Raw genomic sequence first — 21,561 nt, 5'->3', positions numbered from 1 at the left:
ACTACAGTGGTGTCGTCATCAAACTTCAAAATCAAGTTGGAGGGGAATTTGACCGCACAGTCATAGGTGCATAAGGAGCATAGAACAGGACCGAGGACACCAGTGTTGAGGTACACATAGGAAGCATTGTTGCCTATCCTTACCGATTGTGGTCTGTGGGTTAGGAAATGTAATACAAGGGTGAGTAGTTGTTCAGTCTTTGGGAGAGAAGGGAGGAGCGATAACTGGGGCAATGCCAGCTTTCAGCCTATAGATGGAGCTCTAGTGCAGTAGGAGCATTGAAACCTCAGAGAACAAGGCCAAGGCTGAGTAGCTGGAGTGGGAAATATCTGTTCAAAGCCCTTTAACTATTAGAAAATAAAAACAAAATCTCAATATTGATGGGGCTTCCCGGGTGCTCCGGTTTCCTCCCACAATCCAAAGATGTGCAGTTTAGGTGGATTGGCTATGCTAAATTGTCCCTTAATGTCCAAAGATGTGCAGGTTACGTGGATTGGCCATGGGAAACGTGTGGGGTTATGGGGGCACGGTGGGGTGAGAGTCCAGGAAAGATGTTCTGTCAGAGAGTCGGGGCAGGCTTGATGGGCTGAATGGCCGCCTTCTGCACTGTAGGGATTCTATGATTCTGCCTTGGCACAAACCTGAGAGCAGACACTAAACTAGCCATTGACAGGAAGTGATCATAGAATGACGTGCAGACCCCATGTCTGATGCCAATATAGCAAATCAAGGATTAAGAGGAAGGGAACTATTGGAAATGGACTACAGCAGGGTTCAAATATCACCGTTCCAGCCAAGATCAGATTGGAAATACCCCACCCCCCCCAACCACCAAGAGATTAACCAACCAGTCTGTGAAGTTGAGTTAGTCATGGGATTGATCAAACAGGTTTAGAGGCAGACTCTCCCTCACCCACTGGCCCCCCACATCCTGCACCACCCCCCCCCCCCCTTTTCGGTCCAGTTGTAACTGACAGGTTTGCTCCCAGTATTCAGAGTTCCAGCCCATGATCTCCAATTGGTTGCCCCGACAACCCGCCCTCAAGTGGAGTCATCGCAGGCAAATGAGTTGTGGTGGGGCGGAAACAGGCCCGAGCCTGTAGTGTGGACAGACAGGCTTCTGTGGAACGTCACCGTGGCAACGCTGTGATAACAACAAGCCTGTTTAAACAGCAACCCCCAAATCCTGCGTCATCCATTATCGGAGAGCTCAACACGAGGGGAATCTCACTGATACTGTACAGCCAGGTGTGGAGGCACTGTCCTTACCCCCGTCTGGGACTGGGTGGGACAGTGGGTCAGGCACTGTCCTTTCTCTCTCCCCCTCCCCGGGACTGGGTGGGACAGTGGGTCAGACACTGTACCCACTTCACTCTCCAATGCCACCCTCCCACCCCACCAACTACCCATCTATCCCATTGCCCCTCTCCAACACAACTCCGTGATGCGCGTTATCATACACGAGGCTTGATGCTCAGGAAATAAAGGCTTTTATTTGCTGTAACAAAGCAGCTAACAATTATATACACGATCCCAGACTGAGGGGTCCCAGCCAGAGCAGGGACCTTTATACCTCTCCCAGGAGGCGGAGCCCGACTGGGATGTACCACAACCCCACCCTAACCCCAACAGCAACAAGTAGCACAACCCATCCCTAACCCAACAGCAACATATGTACATACTTGTAGTACTGGCCAGACCCTGGCTCAGTACTATCCAGTGGGAACCAACGATGGTTCACCACACTGTCCCTGTTAAAAACACTTGTGAACATGATCGAGTGGCCAACGTAAATGTTCCAGCTCCCGACAGAAACGACGACATGGGGTTTTTTTGTTTTAGAAAAACATTTTATTGAAAACTTCTTTGTAAAAAATCCAGACAAATACCTTCCCAGTAAACACATGGGAGACAAATCACCGCACAGTCACAAGCAACCCTGCGCTGGAGTGGCGATGGGGCCTACTCCATTTCATATCCCACAAACCAATTTAAAATATAAAATACATTGTTTAAAGGGACCACCATCTCTACGAGAAAGGATCCCCCATTAAATGCTCTCTTTTAAGAAAAAAAAAATCGTACACAAATTGCCAGGACTACATCACCTCATTCAGTAGCAAAAAAACACAACACAGGCTTCCGAGTAACACTTCCCCCAATTAAATGTTGGTTTTCTTTCTGAACATGCTGGGCCCTTTAAGAATGACACTTTTCCCGTTACTGCCACCCCCCCCCCCTACTTTTGGGGGGTAAAATATAACCAGCGCACATAATTGTCCTCCCTTGACGCCATTTTTTTCCCAGCGTCTTTTCCACAGGGTTTACAGACACTGCCCTTACCCCCCCCCCCCCACTGTCCAGGTTTTTAATATTTGGGAACAGAGTTGGGAGGCATGGAAGGAGTTACTTAAACCCAAGACAGTACGGGAGCTGAATTATCAGGAAGGGTGTTAACTCAGGCCCCCTTCCCCCGCAGTTGACTACCTCTGATCGAAAGTCATTCGCTCAGGGCTGATAAATAGTTTATTTCTTTTTAAATTATAGTTAAATACTGGGTCAAAGGGGGAGAATAACATCATTGATGCATCTCTCCATATCACTCCCGTCTTCACAAATTAAAACAAAAACATTTTAAAAATTGTCATTCTGCCCTTTGACCTCCACGACACCCAAGAGTTTCACCTCACAACATGGCTTCCCACCAACTTCCAATGGGCTGATTGTTTGAATTCGAATACCAACCATAAAAAAAATGGGCAGGTTACGAATGGAAACTCAATTCAACTTCTTTCCTCACACTTTTGATATGTATGTAAACCTCCCTCATCTCATGCCTCCCCCCACCCCACCATACGAAGATTAGATCGTATTACCAAGCCTCCGCACCCCACGTCCCATCCCCATCCCCTGATGCACTTCAAAACACGTTACAATGGAGAGAAGGGGCCAGCAACGTGCTTGCAGGATCCGGAAGAGGCCAGGAAACTTGGACACAGCACAACTGGAGGGGGAGGGGGGCTGTCCAAGAGGAATTATTAGTTAATTTTAAAAATCTGGAACACTTTTCCCCTCCATTTTGTTGTGTCGGGTTTGCAATTCCGTGATAAAAACACGTGGAGACGGGAGCTTGGAGCAAAGGCAGGATAGGCCGAGGCAACAGGAACACCACCTCACGCAACGTTGGACAACCCCAAATCCTAAATGTTAGGAAGCAATGTCAACACGTTGGATCGTACCTCGTATTAGTATATTCTTTAAATAAAAACTGCCCCGTCTTGCGTCAAACTCACCCCTGCTGGAACATCTAAACGGGGCGGGGGTCGAGGTAGCTCTGAGCAACACCCTCCCCCACTAATTGGTCATATTGGAGCAGGAGACATAACAAGATGGCTTCCTTCCAGGGCCAACTCCAACCGGGAGTCTTCCCAATCCTCCAGAATTATCCCGGAATCACAGGGAACACAAAGACGCGTCTCCGAGACACTTCCCCACCCCCTGACCAAAATCCTGGGGGAAAGTCATAGGGGAGAGATTTCCTACTTTCCCAGCAACCCCCTCATTTTCCTTCAGGGTTTATTGACCGTCCGAAGAATTGGAGACGGGATTGCAGTCAACATTGCGACGCACCACCAGGAACCGTGCAGCCAGTCTCCTCTCAGCCAGCCAGGAATTCAGTTGAAGGTTCAATAATATCAATTCCCAATCTCCTTGCTGGCATCACAGTGAAGCAAGTGGCTCACGTAGCAAATCCTACGTTCAGGGCCAAAGTGGACGCCCCCCCCCCATTAAAACAAAATAAATAAATAAAGGAATAATTAACCGTCGCAGTTAAGCTAGGTGTTCGGATCCTATGCAGCGCAATCTCTTCAGGAAGCGGAGCGTCATTTATTCATCTGTACATCCACGAATATTGCACTTATCGCCACTGTGCACATTCCCAAGGCCCTCCCCCCCACATTTGGACAATTTTAGTCGAAGGCCAATGACTGTACGGACTCCAGTTGGACATCATCTTCAATAGGAATTCCTATTCTTTTTTTTCAAATCGACGATGATCTTCCCGGCGCTAGAAATGTTCGTCCAAGTACGGTGCCAGCCAGAAATTCCTGATCTTCTGGAATATTCTATTCGGGGTGGGAGGGGAGTAGGAGTGCAAAACCCTGCGGTTATCAATGGCTATCGATGACAACTGGCTTGTAGTCACACCACCTGAGCGAGAGAGAGAAAAGAGAGGCCTCGTTACTATGGAAACATGGCCTAACTTCTGACGGCAAAGCCTCAAGGCCGTCACTGACTGAATTAAAGCACCGACTCCGTCATTGACAATTCCTTGCTGGTCAAGTGAGGTCGAGGAGGTGGCAGTTAAATGGATGGGAGGATAGCCCATTCCTTTCCCCCCCCTCCCCCCCAAAGCCTCGATCTGCCCCCACTAAATTGCTGGCATGTGGGGGTGCGGCTACCCATATTCAGGTGGAGCTTTTCCACAATTCTGGAGGACTCCCATCACCCTCCTCCCGGATCCCTGGCACTGTCAGGCAGCAGTGATACCCACTGTGCCACCCCCTGCTTATCTTGCAGCATGGTCGTGGTGAGGCAGCCAATTCTCACTGCGCATACGGCACCTCTGACAGTGCAGCTTCCTCCGGCGTGGAACTTGAAACCACGGCAGTCTCAAGCACATTACCCAGCCAGCCATGCCTATTACTAAAGCCAGGCAATCTCGTCTCCTGTTTACCTGTTGTCGCTTTGAAGGCCGCCCAGCCTAATGGTGCCATCTCGGCCCACGTAGAGCTTCAGCCCACTGTCTGAAACAACACAAAGACACCAGAGAAAGTGATCCGCTAAGACTGGAGGCAATTGGTGAAACTACTTGCATTTACGAGACACCTTTAAAACAAGCAAACATCCCAGGAATTGTACACAATCCTGTCCGTCCCTCGGCCATTTCAACAAAACAGGCCAATCCCTCAAAAGTGAGCCATCTCCCATGTGGCAATGGGAACGAGGAGGGCGCAATTTTAAGCCAGAACTATTCCCGACCCTCAAAGACTTGTGGGAAGGCGATGGCTGATGCACGATAAATCACACGGGAGGCAGGATGTACCGGGAAATAAAGGCTTTTATCGCCAACAATAACGGAGCTACTATATACAATCCCAGACTAAAGGGTCACCAGGCAGAGCAGTGACCTTTATACCTCTCCCGGAAGGCGGAGCCAACTGGGGTGTACCATAGGACTATATTAACAGGTAGAACAGCCCAACCCTAACCCCAACAGTAACATATCTACAGACTCAGTACTGGCCAGACCATGGCTCAGCACTCCTGGTGGTAACCAACAATGGTTCACCACAATAGCCTAGTGGTATTATCGCTGGGCTATTAATCCAGAAACTCAGCTAATGTTCTGGGGGACCCGGGTTCGAATCCCACCACGGCAGATGGTGGAATTTGAGTTCAATAAAAGAAATCTGGAATTAAGAATCTACTGATGACCATGAAACCATTGTCGATTGTCGGAAAAACACATTCTGGTTCACTCATGTCCTTTAGGGAAGGAAATCTGCTGTCCTTACCCAGTCTGGCCTACATGTGACTCCAGAGCCACAGCAATGTGGTTGACTCTCAACTGCCCTCTGAACAAGGCCAACTAGGGATGGGCAATAAATGCTGGCCAACCAGTAACGCCCATGACCCATGAATGAATAAAACAAAACTTGGAAAATCCTATAATAAAAGCAAAACACCATAGAAGCTAGAAATCAGAACTAAAATGCTGGAAATTCTCAGCAGTGTTTACGTTTCGAGTCGTCTCAAAGAGTCAAACTGACTCGAAATATTCACTCTGTTTCTCACTCCGCTAGTGCTGTCAGACCTGCTGAGTTTATGCAGCATTTTCCACTTTTATTTCCAGAAAGTCTGTACATCGTCTGAATGGACATTCGTAGAGAAAAAAAAAGACAGTGTCTGTGCAGAGTCTGCACCTTCTCCCCGTGTCTACATGGGTTTCCTCCGGGTGCTCCGGTTTCCTCCCACAGTCCGAAAGACATGCTGGTTAGGTGCATTGGCCGTGCTAAATTCTCCCTCCGTGTTCCTGAACAGGTGCTGGAGTGTGGTGACTCAAGGATTTTCACAGTAACTTCATTGCAGTGTTAATGTAAGCGAACTTGTGACACTAAAACAAACTTAAAGAAGGTGAAAGTTCAAAAGATTCAGAGGTCCAGATATCAGCATGGCAAGCAAGTTATGGCATTTAAGAGCCTGGCAGCCACAAAAGGAGTGGGAACCAAAGGAAAAGAAGGAGAGGATGGACAGAAGAGTGAGCATTTCTATAACCCATAACACCCTCAACATCCCGGTTAAGAAACTGGGGAAGTTAACGTGGTTAACAGTGAACCAGAAGTGAAAACAAAATAACAAAACAGACAGTAACAAGATTAGCAGATATCTAGGGGAATAGTGAAATGCAATTGGCCCAGTAACAAGATTAGCAGGCGTCTAGAGAATTCATGAGGTGTGAACTGCCATATCAGTCAAAATAAGTTGTTTACCAGTGGGGCTTCACAATACTGATAATTGCTAAAGGCAAGGAATTAGAGAGATCGACTTCCGAATCCACAGGATAGGATAACAAAGCAGCTAAACAGGTAGAACTGATACCAACCTTATTGGTGAAGGAGTTTAATTTCCATCTAATAGCCAAACAGGCCAAACTTTTCAGAGGAGACCTATACTAGTTATTGTGAAAATCCCCTAGTCGCCACACTCCACCGCCTGTTCGGGTACACCGAGGAAGAATTTAGCATGGCCAATGCACCTAACCAGCACGTCTTTCAGACTGTGGGAGGAAACCGGAAGACTCCGCATAGAGTGACCCAAGCCGAGAATCGAACCCAGGTCCCCAACACTGCGAGGCAGCAGCGCTAACCACTGTACCACCCCCCGATCACATCCTGGCTCCTCTCCCTCTTCCCCCTCACCTTCTGTGTTGCTGCATTGGCTGAAGTCCTGACTCCGAACGATCTCCTCCACGATGTCATCCGCGTCCACCCGCGTATCTTCAACGCGCGTGGGCCGACTTTCGGCCGTTTCCTTCTTCCGCCTACAATATCAGAGTCAGTGTCAGTATCAAATACACCTCACTCTTCCTTCACCCCCTCACACATGTTTATTAAGACCAGGATTCTCCAACTTTGCCCGCGGCAGGGATTCTCCACTCCCGCTGCAGTGAATGAAGGTTTGGCTGAGCACCAAATTCCCCGTTCTCACCGTCAGCGGGTTCGGGGTGAACAAAGTCGGAGAATTCCGGCCCTAAGTTTCTTCCACTGTTTTCAGACAATAATCGCGATTACATTTTGAGATGGATTCAATGCAAGAATCACGTTAGTCACTGGGGTAGTTAACCAGACACTGTCCTCCCCATCCCCTCTCTGGGACTGGATGGGACAGTGGGTCAGACACTTGATGGGACCAGATCAGATTCTGATCGGACTCCGCTAAAAGACGGCACCCCCTCTCAAAACGGGGAAGAATATTGCTATAAACTGGTCTTGTACACTCAGAATCCCTGCAGTGCAGAAGGAGGCCATTCAGCCCATCAAGTCTGCACTGACAACAATCCCACCCAGGCCCTATCCCCAGAACCGTACGTATTTTCCCCTCTAATCTCCGGACATTAAGGAGTCACTGTTTTTTATTCCTGGGTCAGTACTGCACTGGACGGTAGGCCTTGAATGTGGTGTTCAAATCCCTGGAACAGGATGTGAACCCACGACCGAGTGCGTTACCCACACGAGCCACATCATTCGGACATCATTCCCGAAAGGCTGACCGGAGAATTCCCAAAGCTTCCCCGTTGCCGCGGTAACTGGTGCGGCCTACCTAGACAAGCGTTCCGAGCGCAGCAGCGCGGGCCTGAAGGGCTGGGCTGCCGCCTTCTCCGGGCTCATGTCCTTGCCCCCTTCCTGGATGTCGGCCATGCTTCCGATCCCGGAGGACAGGCCGCTGCTGCCGGAGGAGCCATCCCGCCGGTGGGTTAGCTCGAAACGGGAGACGGAGGGGGAGCATTCGGAGCTGGAACCTGTGTACCAGGGGAGGGAAAAGGGGAGGGAGAGAGAAAGAGAGGGGTAGGGGTGGGAGAGAGAGGGGAAAAGAGAAAGAGAGGCAAGAGTCAGATTCTGGTTTAGCAACAATATCAAAAACTCTCATAACATCAGCCCCCACACTCTTTCCCCCTCCCCCCAAACACCACGGGACTCTGACTGCATATGGAGACACAATGTGGGAAGAGCTGGGTGATATGGGGGAGGTACAGATATTAATCTTAGCCGAACCCTCCCCGCAGTAAAGTGAAAGCACTGGGGGTGCGCAATGTGACTGGCACATCTCACCCGCCTCGCCAACCCTAATTTCACTCGCTATTCACTCCGAAGGTGCTAAAAGGATCCCTGCCTAGCCACCCCCAACCCACTGCCCTCCCCAAGTGACTGGGTGCACCATGATTGGATCGGGGTGGGAGGCCATTGGGGGCCCCTTGACCCTCTTCTGCCATCCAATCAGATCATGGATGGTCTGTGACCCAACTGTACCCTTTGACCTCTAACCCTTCGGTTCACAAAAAAATAACATACCAATTCCCCCATTCAAAATCTACAGTTCAACCAATATCAATTGCCACTTGTGAAAGTTTTCCAAATTAAAAAACTTTGTGGTGTTTCCTAATGTCCCTCTTCCACTCATTTTTTAAGACTTAGTCCCCTGGACTCCAAGTTATTTTTCTCTCCTCCCCCTGAACTCTCAATTCTGGGATTTACAAAATTTATGAGGGGTTACGACCCCAGTTGCGAAAGCACTCTTTATAATTTATCCCTTACTTGTCCTGGTATCTTTTTTCCTATTCATTCATGGGACATGGGCATCGCTGGCTGGCCAGCATTTATTGCCCATCCCTAGTTGCCCAAGGGCAGTTGAGAGTCAACCACATTGCTGTGGCTCTGGAGTCACATGTAGGCCAGACCGGGTAAGGACGGCAGATTTCCTTCCCTAATGGACATTAGTGAACCAGATGGGTTATTCCGACAATCAACAGTGGTTTCATGGTCATCAGTAGATTCTTAATTCCAGATTTTTAAAAAAAAATATCAAATTCAAATTCCACCATCTGCCTTGGCGGGATTCGAACCCAGGTCCCCCGAACAATTAGCTGGATTAATAGTTTAGCGATAATACCACTAGGCCATTGTCTCCCCAACATTGTTTAGTTTATTTATTAGTGTCAGAAGTAGGCTTACACTAACACTGCAATGAAGTTACTGTGAAAATCCCCTAGTTGCCACACTCCGGCGCCTGTTCGGGTGCACTGAGGGAGAATTTAGCACGGCCAATGCACCTAACCAGCACATCTTTCAGACTGTGGGAGGAAACCAGAACACCCGGGGGAAACCCACACAGACACGTGCAGACTCCGCATAGACAGTGACCCAAGCCGGGAATTGAACCCAGGTCCCTGGCGCTGTGAGGCAGCAATGCTAACCACCGTGCCACCCACAAAATGAGGGAAAACTAGAGATGGGCAAATGTTGGCCTGGCACGCGATGCCCATAATCCCATAAGTGAATTTTTAAAAATGCGGGCAAATCGAAACAGCTCTCTCACCCCCTCGCCATCCCAAAGTGTAGTCCCGAGACGGCCCCAGCCGGTATGAACTGCACCTGGCCTCAGTACCCTGGGGAGGGGGGGGAAAAAATAGGATGCCAGCTTTCAGAGTCCCCACTCCTGCTATCCAGTCACCCTCCCAGAAGACAGGCTTTGGGAGAACAAAAAAATAGATCTGGGCTCAGCTGTGATGCCCCACACAGTTCAACAGCCAGTGGGCACACGGCTGAGGCCCTGGAGGGGAGCTGAAAGCCCACGCCAGCCTCTGACAAAGCCAAGGCTGGCACATTTGTCCTGATATTATACATCCTAACCACTCCATTGCTGTGTGTGGGGATCCTGACACAGAACCCAGAACACTCGCGCTCACTTGCTACCGGAAGCTGAGTCACTGTTATTTTCATATCCTCAAAACAACTGCAGCAGAGGCTGCTTTCAGCAGGAAAGATCCCTTCATTTCTCTCAGTGAACCAAAACGTAATCCTGAATCATCGCTTTGTTCTCATTAACTATCTTTTTATAGAATTCATAGAATCCTTACAGTGCAGAAGGAGGCCATTCAGCCCATCAAGTCTGCACTCGCTCTCTGACAGAGCATCTTGCCTTACCCAGGGACGCCCTGTATCCCACACATTTACCACGGCTAATCCACCTAACCCGCACATCTTTCGGAGTGTGGGAGGAAACCAGAGCACCCGGAGGAAACCCACACAGACACGGGGAGAACGTGCAGACTCCGCACAGACAGTGACCAAGCCAGGAATCGAATCCGGGTCCCAGGGGCTGTGAGGCAGCAGCACTAAGCACTGTGCTGCACCGTCTCCCTGGCAACAACTGAATACAGGGACACCCCTCCTCAGACCGCAGCCCTTCTCCGTTTCCACGGAAACCCTTGCTCACCTGACAACTTCGACACCTGGCTGGAGGCGCTGGAATTCCGGGAATGCCTTTTTCGGAGCAAGTCCTCTGTAGCGAGTGGCACACTATCCGAATCCTCGGATATCGCTCCTAGGAAAAAAAAACACAAGGCGGATGAACGAATGTATGTGAGGATGGGAGGCGTTTAATCCTTCGGGCCTAGCGGGATTGTTGAAACCCTTGCCTTCCCCCAATACCCTGGATCCACGTGGCCCAGTCAGTTTGGGAATGTCCTAATAAGTTTCTCAACCCCATTCTCCCACCTTTTCCCCGTAACCTTTGATCCGCTTACCAATCCCAAACCCATCTATCTCTGTCTTAATAACCTGGCCTCCACAGCCTTCTGTGGCAATGAATTCCACAGATTCACCACTCGCTGGCTGAAGAAATTCCTCCTCATCTCAGTTCTGAAGGGTTGTCCCTTTACTCTGAGGCTGTGCCCTCGGATCCCAGTCTCTCCGACTAATGGAAACATCTTCCTCACGTCCACTCTATCGAGGCCTCAGTATTCAGGACTTGAAGCCACAACCGTCAGGCAAGGACGCCATCCACTTGAGTCGGCTAACTTGTCCCAAATCAGGGCACAGAGTTCCTTACGTGAAGCATCCTTGAGTTAAGGAGGGAGCAGAGGAGGAGGAGGTGGCAAAGAGAGGTAACCAAGCGACTGTCCTTCAGAGTTCTTACCTGCGGCCAGGAAAGATCGACACCTGGACAGCCTGGAAAAACTGGGCCTGCTGCACAGAGAGGCCGGGCTGCCCTTCCCATCATCCCCCGAGGTGTGGCTCGCCTTCCCATCATCCCCTTTGCAATCTGGCGCCAGGGAATTCTGCCTACCCAGGACCTCGATTGGCTTGGCTGTGGACAGCGGCCTGTGGTGAGCAAGAAGAACAGGTCAAAATGAGCCTCCGAGTGGACAAAAAGGGAAATCAAACAGTTTCCCCCTCAACAGTAGGCCGAGAAAACAAAATGGCCACCACTCCAGGTAGCACCAGCCTGTACTAAGAGAGAGCAAGATCCCAGAGTTCACACACAAGAATCTTTGGAAGGGACGGGTCAATGTGAGAACTGTTTAGAAATGAGAGATAGAATCCTTGGTTTCATTTAAAAAAGCCTTCAAAAAGCAAAGAGGTTATGCTGAACTGATATAAAATGCCGATTAGGCCTTGGATTGTTAGATGCTCTTTCCTAGGGTAGAAAAGTCAAGTACTGGGGGGCATTGGTTTAAGGTATGTGTGGAAAAGTTTAGAGGAGATGTACAAGGTAATTTTTTTTTTTAAAAACACAGGGTGGTGAATGTCTGGAACGCGTTGCCAGGGGAGGTGGTGGGAGCAGGTACCATAGAAACCCTACAGTGCAGAAAGAGGCCATTTGGCCCATCGAGTCTGCATCAACCATAATCCCACCCAGGCCCTATCCACATATCCCTACATATTTACCCGCTAATCCCTCTAAACTACGCATCTCAGGATTCTAAGGGGCAATTTTAACATGGCCAATCAACCTAACCCACACATCTTTGGACTGTGGGAGGAAACTGAAGCACCCGGAGGAAACCCACGCAGACACGAGGAGAATGTGCAAACTCCACACAGACAGTGACCCAAGCTGGGAATTGAACCCAGGTTCCTGGAGCTGTGAAGCAGCAGTGCTAATCACTGTGCAATAGCGGAATTTAAGGGGCAACTAGACGAACACATCAATAGGATGGGAATGGAAGGATACGGACTCCGTAAATGCATACGGTTTTAGTTTAGTTAGGGCATCATGATCGGCGCAGGCTTGGAGGACCAAAGGGCCTGTACCTCTGCTGTATTGTTCTTCGTTCAGTCTGAGTATTGTGTTCAATTCTGGACACCAGGTAAGTTTGTCAAGGCCTTGTGGAGGGAGCTGTAAAGACTGATTAGCACGGAAACAGGGATGAGGGACCTTTCTTATTTTATTTTTGTTCATGGGACATGGGCATCGCTGGCTTGGCAGCATCTATTGCCTATTCCTGAGGGCAGTTGAGAGTCAACCACATTGCTAGGCTCTGGAGTCACATGTAGGCCAGACCAGGTAAGGACAGCAGATTTCTTTCCCTGAAGGACATCAGTGAACCAGATGGGTTTTTCCGACAATTGACAATGGTTTCATGGTCATCAGTAAATTCTTAATTCCAGATTTTTACCGAATTCAAATTTCACCATCCACCGCGGTGGGATTCAACCCCCAGGTCTCTGGATCACCAGTCCAACGGCAATACCACTACCCCACTGCCATTCAGCCCATCAAACCTGTTCCACCCTTTTACGAAGATCTTGACTGCTCTGAGGGACCCTCAAGGGAAGGGAAGGAGTTACATAGCTAGCTAAAGGCTAGAGCTTCAGGATAGAGGGAGGTGGGGGGGTGGGGGGGGCAGTATTATAAAGAAAACAGCAACATAGTGGCTAGCACTGCTGCTTCACAGCGCCTCCGGGTGCTCCAGTTTCCTCCCACAGTCCAAAGATGTGCGGGTTAGGTGGATTGGCCATGACAAATTGCTGCTTAGTGTCTAAAGGGTGTAGGTTAGGGGGATTAGTGGGGTAAACACTTGGGGTTCTGGGGATACGGCCTTGGAGGGATGCTCTGTCGGAGAGCCGGTGCAGACTCGATGGGCCGAATGGCCTCCTTCTGCACTGTAGGGATTCTATGACAATGAGGGGATGGGGTTAACATTGCGGCTTTACACGGTACTGACAGAACACAGCAGTGTTCCGAAACAAAGACAGAAAAAGGGAAATTAAAAGTGGAACATGTAAAAATATCACTGAGTGAGTGACAGGGTCACCACAAGACGTGTTCAGCAATGGTGACCACAGGGCATCCTCAGAAGACATCTCACAGGGCGCAGCAGACACATTTAACCCTTTCAACTCTCCACTGAATCCCTACAGTACAGGAGGCGGCCATTCAGCCCAGTGAGTCTGCACTGACAACCATCCCACCCAGGCCTCCTCTCTCTCCAACCCCACATATTTACCCTGCTAGTCCCCCCTGACACCAGGGAGAATTGAGCATGGCCAATCCACCTAACCCGCACACCTTTGGAGTGTGGGGGGAAACTGGAGCGCCCGGAGGAAACCCACGCAGACACGGGGAGGATGTGCAAGCTCCACACAGACAGTAACCCAAGGCTGGAATCGAACCCGGGTCCCTGGCGCTGTGAGGCAGCAGTGCTAACCACTGTGCCACCGTGCCGCACCCACGGATCAATAAGATTGAGTCGACTAGTGGTCTGACATTCCCTGTGTTAAAGAAGTGGGTGGCACAGTGGCAAGCACTGCTGCCTCACAGCACCAGGGACCCGGGTTCAATTCCTGGCTCGGATGACTGTGTGGAGTCTACACGTTCTCCCCGTGTCTGCGTGGGTTTCCTCCGGGTGCTCCAGTTTCCTCCCACACTCCAAAGACGTGTGGGCTATGTGCATTGGCCATGCTAAATTGCCCCTTAGTGTCCTGGGATGTTAGGTTAGAGGGATCAGTGAGGTAAATACGGGGGGGTTACAAGGATAGGGCATAGGTGGATTGTTGTCGGTGCAGATTCGATGGGCTGAATGGCCTCCTTCTGCATTGTAAGGTTTCTATGATTCTATAAATCCTAGCCAGGGACTTCGCTCTTCAGCAGTGGCTATTTGGTATCCAGGTCAAAGTCACTCATTCTCACTCTGGAGGACGGGACCAAACATCTGGAAAAACCCGCTGGTGAGGAAGGGAAAAAAAAAGACACCCACGGCATTTACTCACGTCTTAAAACAGGGGTCGCCAGACAACAACTGCAGACTGATGGACACCTGAGAGAGAGAGAGAGAGAGAGAGGGAGAATGATCAGTGCACACATCTAAGGAGGTCAAACTGCCAGGAAACAACGCCTCCCTGCCCAAAATCCCAGGAATTCTGCTACTCCGAAGTTGGGATACCCTCAATGGGAGAGATTGTCCTCACAGTGAGCCTCCGAATCCAGCTTTCCTTCAAGTCAGGCTTGCGGCCTAGCCTTTCTCCTCAAGGCCTAGACCTACAGGCTTTGGGAGGGGGGGGCACATTCGATTGTTCTCTGGTGCAAGACAGAAACTAGGATTGCTCCAAAGCCTCAGGGTCATTCCAGAGGGCCGGAGATTGTATACAAACCAAACAGAACTGTTGTGTTCAGACTGGTTTCCACATCGGGAGAGGGAGAGGGGGAAGAGGGGACACGCACAGGCCTAGAGATTCTCCTGGAGGTGAGAATCCAGAATAAAAAGGGGACATTTTTAGAGCCAGACTATCCCAGAGCGATGTTGGACAGCACATTGGAATTATTTATACTTTCTCCTCCCTCCCCCAGTGAATTCCTGATCTCAGACACAGATTTTCCATCACGTGTGCCTACGAGACCCAGGCTTCTTAAAAGGAACCCAGAGTATGGATTGGGTCCTGGGGCGGAGAAAGGGAGGATGATTTCCTTACACCATGAAGGTATCAATGATGCCAAAATCCTCCAGGCCTCGCCGGGGAGACACTCCCGCCTCAAGTGCGGGGGGGGGGGGGAACTTGAACTTATGTGGGGCATTCCAGGATGAGAGGTTGTAGGATAAAGGGTAGCAAATTTAAAACAAGAGTTGAGGAGAGACTACTTCTTCCAAAAGGGAAAAATGTGTGGAATTCGCTACCCCAAAGTGCGGTGGATGCTGGGACAATGAGTATATTTAAGGAGGAGTTAGACTGATTTTTAATTGGTAATGGGTTGAAGGGTTATGGGGAGAAGGCAGGAAAATGGGGATGAGGAGCATTTCAGCCATGATCGAATGGCGGAGCAGACTCAATGGGCCGAATGGCCTAATTCTGCTCCCATATCTTATGAGACACGGTTTTCAGGTGCAAGGCCCACCCCAGCACAAAGGCCTCGCTGTAGCGACTCCGTCAGTTGCCGGGCAGAGGGGGTGAACACGAGAAGAACTCCCCTGCACTTTGTTCTGAGGAACTGAATAAATAAGCAAACAAAAAGCAGGATGTTTAAAATCTCAACTAAAAAAGCCTGCCCTGCCGACAGTGCGGCCCTCCCTCCCTGGTACTGGGGGGCATCAGCCAGGCCTACACAGCCTGAGCGGGGCCTTGAAGCCCCCACTGCCTCCCGGGGCGAGAGTGTTTACGGAATCGATGCGGAATCAGTAACGGATGATTTTGAGTCGGATTTGGTGGTTCTCTCCTTTTCCACTGCCTTACCGCCCCCTTCAAAAGATATATGAGCAGAATTAGGCCACTCGGCCCATCGGGTCTGCTCCGCTAGTCAATCATGGCTGATATTTTTCTCATCCCCATTCTCCTGCCTTTTCCCCATAACCCCTTATCAATCAAGAATCTATCTATCTCTGTCTTAAAGACACTCAATGACCGGACCTCTGCAACCTTCTGCGGCAAAGAGTTCCACCGCATCCTCCCCACACCCCCCCCTCCCCCTACACCTCCCGGTCGTGTACCTTCAGGATGGAGTTATCCTGCCGGGTGTGCTTGGTGTCGTAACCCTCCAGGATGTAGCAGCGGGTGGTGGTGCCAGCCCCGGCAAACTCGGCCAGGTTCAGGTCGACGAATCCCAGCTGAGGGCAGAGAAGGAGAGAGGTCAGCAACGTTCGGGAGACACGAGTGCAGACAGCAGTGTGGGGCTGAGTGGTCAGAGACAGCCTGTTACAGACAGAACGAACAGGGTGGGGGTTAAGACACATGGAGCATCTCTCTCTCTCTCCTCACCCCTTGCGGTGAGCGTCACAGAAGGTTATGGGGAGAAAGCAGGATTAGGCTATTGAGTTGGACGATCAGCCATGATCGTGATGAATGGAGGAGCAGGCTCGAAGGGCCGAATGGCCTCCTCCTGCTCCTATCTTCTATGTTTCTATGTTTCGCACATTAATACCCGTGACCTCTTGTTCTAGATTGCTCCATAAGAGGTCTACATTTACCCCATCAATTCCTTTTAGTATTTTATCTACCTTGATCAGATCCTCTCTCAACCTTCTAAACTCCAGGTGAGTACAAGCCCAAACCGTTTCACCTCTCCTCGTATGTCAAAGTATGAAGGTGGCACAGTGGTCAGCACTGCTGCCTCACAGCGCCAGGGACCTGGGTTCAATTCCAGGCCACGGGGTCACTGTCTGTGCGGAGTCTGCACTTCCTCCCCGTGTCTGCGTGGGTTTCCTCCGGGCACTCCGGTTTCCTCCCACAGTCCGAAAGACATGCTGGTTAGGGTGCATTGGCCGTGCTAAATTCCCCCTCAGTGTACCTGAACAGGCGCCGGAGTGTGGCGACGAGAGGATTTTCACAGTGACTTCATTGCAGTGTTAATGTAAACCTTACTTGTGACACTAATAAATAAAGTCCAAAGATGTGCAGGTTAGGTGGATTGTGATGCGCGATTGATTCACACGGGAGGCTAGGATGTACCCGGGAATAAAGGCTTTTATTCACAACAAGATTGGAGCACACTACTTAACAATATTATCCCAGACTAAGGGCTACTTGGAAGTAGCAGTGACCTTTATACTCCTGTAAGAAGGCGGAGCCGAACGGAGTGTACCACATAAACAATAATAACAGGTGGAACACCCAAACCTTAACAGTAACAAGAGTAACATATGTACAAGTACCCATAGTGGTAACCATCTATGGTTCACCACAGATTGGCCATGTTAAAATTGACCCTAGTGTCAGGGGGATTTGCAGGGTGAATATGTGGGGTTACAGGGATAGGGCCTGGGTGGGACTGTGGTTGGTGCAGACTCAATGGGCTGAATGGCCTCCTTCTGCACTGTAGGGATTCTACGATTCATCTCTGGAATCAATCTCCTCTGAGCTGTCTCTAATACCACCACATCCTTCCTCAAATAAGGAAGCCAAAAGTGGGCGCAATACTTCAGATGTGGTCTTGCCAACACGCGATACAATAGATATGTTCTGAGGGGAACAAGGCTCGAGTCTCCATAGACCCTTTCTCAACCCAAGCACCAAATACAGTCACTGTCGTAACGTCAGAAATGTGATGTTCAATTTGTGCACAGCAAGATCCCACAAAATGACCACAATGATTTCTTTTGTCAGGGCGGGGAGAATGTTGACCCAGGGATAGATTTGTTTAGGACAGCAAGGAGCCCTCTCCTCACATTCCAGCCCCCCACAACTCTTACAATGGCACGGGATGGCCAATGTCCACCCAAAAGGGCCAGAGGGCATTGCCATCCCAGCTGTTCAGACTGGCACAGCTCTCCCCACGTCCCGCACCGACCCAGATCATCGGAAGTTGGAGGCTGCATGGGAATGACTGGCATGTTTTATGGACGTTCCCTGGGTGGTGGCAGTGTTGCCCCGACACTGGGCACTGTGGAGGCGGTTAGCAGGGATCCAGTGCCCACAGGGTACCACCTGACAGGCCAGTTTGGAAATTTAAAGAATGGATCTGGCAGGACGGTGGTGAGCGAGGGCACAAGAAGCCACTTCCTCTGTTGGAAGGGGTCCAGAACAAGTTGCGGCGGGGGGGGGGGGGGGGGGGGTGGATTTTGCAGCTTTATTAGAACCTTAGTTAGGCCGCATTTGGAATATAGAGTTCAATTCTGGTCACCACACTACCAGAAGGATGTGCAGGCTTTGGAGAGGGTACAGAAGAAATTTACCAGGATGCTGCCTGGTATGGAGGGCATTAGCCATGAGGAGAGATGGAGAAACTTGGTTTGTTCTCACTGGAGCGACGGAGGTTGAGGGGAGACCTGATAGAAGTCTACAGAACTATGAGAGGCATGGACAGAGTGGATAGTCAGAAGCTTTCTCCCAGGGTGGAAGAGTCAATTACTAGGGGGCATAGGTTTAAGGTGCGAGGGGCAAGGTTTAAAGGAGGTGTACGAGGCAGATTTTTTACACAGAGGGTGGTGGGTGCCTGGAACTCGCTGCCGGGGGAGGTAGTGGAAGCAGATACGATAGTGAGTTTTAAGGGACGTCTTGACAAATACATGAATAGGATGGGAATAGAGGGATATGGTCCCCGGAAGGGTAGGGGGGTTTTAGTTCAGTCGGGCAGCATGGTCGGTGCAGGCTTGGAGGGCCGAAGGGCCTGTTCCTGTGCTGTAACTTTCTTTGAATCCTCAAAAACCTTTTTGAGTCGGGGGAGCTGGTGAGGGGGATATGAAAAATACCAAACGGAATATTAGCAATTGGGTGACGGTTACGGGTTACACAACCAAGGCTGGCAGGTGGAGTCAAGATACAGATCAGCCCTGATCTCATTAAAAGACGCAATAGGCAGGAACGGCCTCCTTAAAAAGAAACAAATAAATATCTCAAGGTCATTAAAAAAAAGGAGGAATCTGATGACGCAGCGACTGGAACAACGATGCCAGTTCCACAGACGGGTACACTGTACAGGCACCCATAGTGCACAGACCTCAATATATCTCGAACTGGAAAGCTAGTGATAGCCAAGACAACTCTTGAGAAACGGCCCTGATAAAATGCCTGGGACATGGGAACAAAGCTGTTGTCATGCCAACCAATCATTTGTTTATAAAAACCACCAAGGACACAAAAGCCTGAGGAGCAAACTATGAAAGGAAAGCATCGACGCATTAACCCAAGGGGTAGGTGGAGTTTTAGTGATGAATTTGAAGTGATTTTTACAAGACGGGGAGTTGTTACTCTAAAGTTGCTGTTTTGCTATCAGGATAGACCAGATTATTCCCCCTCCTCTGCACTTTCACCCACTGTGGCCCTCGGGGGACGCGAACCTGTGGAGTTAGTGCCGGGAACTGGGACCGATCAGGCTGCTCCGCGAGGGAGCGAGCCGGCATGGGATCAGTGGGCCGAATGGCCTCCTCATCGACTCCTCAGTTCACGAGGAAGATAGCACCCCAGTCCCACTCCCCAACCCTTCAATATGGACACTCTTAAGCCACTGTGGGCACCCTGCGGCCCTGGGGGGAGGGGGGTTACATGTGACCCTGGGGTCTCCGATATGGTCCACGGGACATTTTGTTGACCATTGCCCACACACAGGGTTCCCACATTCTGCCGATTTCCATCCACGTACTTTTTTTTTCCTACTGGTCTGACTGAAGCGATTCGTACATAAAGCAAGGGCAAGATAAGTGAGGTGTGTGCTGGTTGCTCACAACATTGATTGTGAGAGCCATCCAAAGTGTAAACACTCCTTTATTTTTAACCATTTGAAGTTGAATATAGTTCTATGAACGATTAAGCATTTTCTACAACTCCAGCATCTTTGGGGTTACCATTGACCAGAAACTCAACTGGACTGACCACATAAACACAGTGGCTACAAGAGCAGGTCAGAGGCTGGGAATACTGCAGCAAGTAACTCACCTCCTGACTCCCCAGAGCCTGTCCACCATCTACAAGGCACAAGTCAGGAGTGTGATGGAATACTCCCCACTCGTCTGGATGGGTGCAGCTCCAACAACACTCAAGAAGCTCGACACCATCCAGGACAAAGCAGCCCGTTTGATTAGCACCACGTCCACAAACATCCACTCCCTCCACCACCGACGCTCAGTAGCAGTAGTGTGGGCAATTCAAAGATCCTTAGACAGCACTTTCCAAACCCACGATCACTTCCATCTAGAAGGGCAAGGGCAGCAGATACATGGGAACACCACCACCTGCAAGTTCCCCTCCAAACCACTCACCACCCTGACTTGGAAATATATCGCCGTTCCTTCAGTTGCTGGGTCAAAATCCTCCCAATGGCATTGTGGGTCAACCCACAGCACGTGAACTGCAGCGATTCAAGAAGGCAGCTCCTTCTCAAGGGAAACTAGGGATGGGCAATAAATGCTGGCCAGCCAGAGACACCCATGTCCCACAAATGAATGAAAAAATATTCAGTGGGTATTCAATCTTATTCATAGGGTCATGGTTAGTGAGCAAGCCCGATTTCAATCTGGTTGCCCATTCACGTGGCCCACTTACTAGCCGAGGTTGCCCATCGCTGCTCCACTCACACTGAAGCTCTCCGTACCCCAATTCAAACAAAAACCCCCAGTGAACTTGGCGTCCTTCGCTTTCCCCCACCCGCTTTCCAGTTCTTGGCACTCTCCCTCCCTAGCTAATGCGCCAACTGTTGCCCCCTCAGTGCCATTGCTACCTATTCAGGGTCAGCAACTGGCCCGGACATGGCTGCCCAGATCCCCGCTCAACACCTCAGTAGACTGGACTCAATGGACAATCTCACTCACCTTCATGAATGTTTTTCCACCCTTCAGCTCCTGTGGAGAAATCAGAAGACAAGACATCAATGGGGTTCTTTAAAAAAATATATATATATTTCATGGGACATGGGCATCATTGGCAAGGCCAACATTTGTTACCCCATCCCTAATCACCCTCAAGGAGGTCTTATAGAATCGTATAGTGCAGGAGGCTGCCATTCGGCCCCTCGAGTCTGCACCAACCACAATCCCAGCCAGGTCCTATCCCCACAATCCCAGCCAGGTCCTATCCCCACAATCCCATGCATTTATCTTAGCTAGTCCCACTGACACCAAGGGTCAATTTAACATGGCCAATCCACCTAACCCACACATTGTTGGACTGTGGGAGGAAACCAGAGCACCCGGAGGAGACCAACGCAGACACAGGGGAGAATGTACAAACTCCACACAGACAGTGACCCGAACCGGGATCCCTGGCACCGTGTCTTGAACCTCAGATGTCCAACTTTTCTGCATCAGTGGTTCAATTGAGTCGCTGGCTAGGCCATTTCAGAGGGCAGTTGAGAATCAACCACATTGCTGTGGCTCTGGAGTCACGTGTAGGCCAGACCAGGTAAGGACGGCAGATTTCCTTCCCTAAAAAGGACATTAGTGAACCAGATGGGGTTTTTTTTTTTAAAAAAAAGACAAAATCAACAGTAGATCCAATTCCAGATTTGAATAAATTCAATCAATAAATGTATTCAAATTTTACCAGCCACTGGTGGAGAGATCCAACTCTCCCCCCT

General features: G+C 50.0%; 1 protein-coding gene across 1 annotated transcript in view; it reads right to left on the bottom strand.

The window, feature by feature from the left end:
* Positions 1-1,840: 1,840 nt before the first annotated feature.
* LOC144496824 (early estrogen-induced gene 1 protein-like) overlaps positions 1,841-21,561 on the bottom strand; it is a 37,319-nt gene continuing 17,598 nt past the window's right edge. Inside the window, exons 4-12 of the mRNA XM_078217377.1 lie at positions 20,798-20,827; positions 16,046-16,162; positions 14,337-14,383; positions 11,260-11,444; positions 10,558-10,665; positions 7,885-8,083; positions 6,984-7,105; positions 4,739-4,808; positions 1,841-4,212 (exon numbers count right to left, since the gene is read on the bottom strand). Coding sequence (XP_078073503.1) covers positions 4,173-4,212; positions 4,739-4,808; positions 6,984-7,105; positions 7,885-8,083; positions 10,558-10,665; positions 11,260-11,444; positions 14,337-14,383; positions 16,046-16,162; positions 20,798-20,827 — 918 coding nt within the window. The 3' untranslated portion in view covers positions 1,841-4,172. The remainder of the gene's footprint in view (positions 4,213-4,738; positions 4,809-6,983; positions 7,106-7,884; positions 8,084-10,557; positions 10,666-11,259; positions 11,445-14,336; positions 14,384-16,045; positions 16,163-20,797; positions 20,828-21,561) is intronic.

This window comes from Mustelus asterias, chromosome 8 (assembly GCF_964213995.1).
Source record: "Mustelus asterias chromosome 8, sMusAst1.hap1.1, whole genome shotgun sequence".
Classification (NCBI taxonomy): Eukaryota; Metazoa; Chordata; class Chondrichthyes; order Carcharhiniformes; family Triakidae; genus Mustelus; species Mustelus asterias.
The sequence above is the reverse complement of the archived record's forward strand: the minus strand, read 5'-3'. Positions and strand labels throughout refer to the sequence as shown.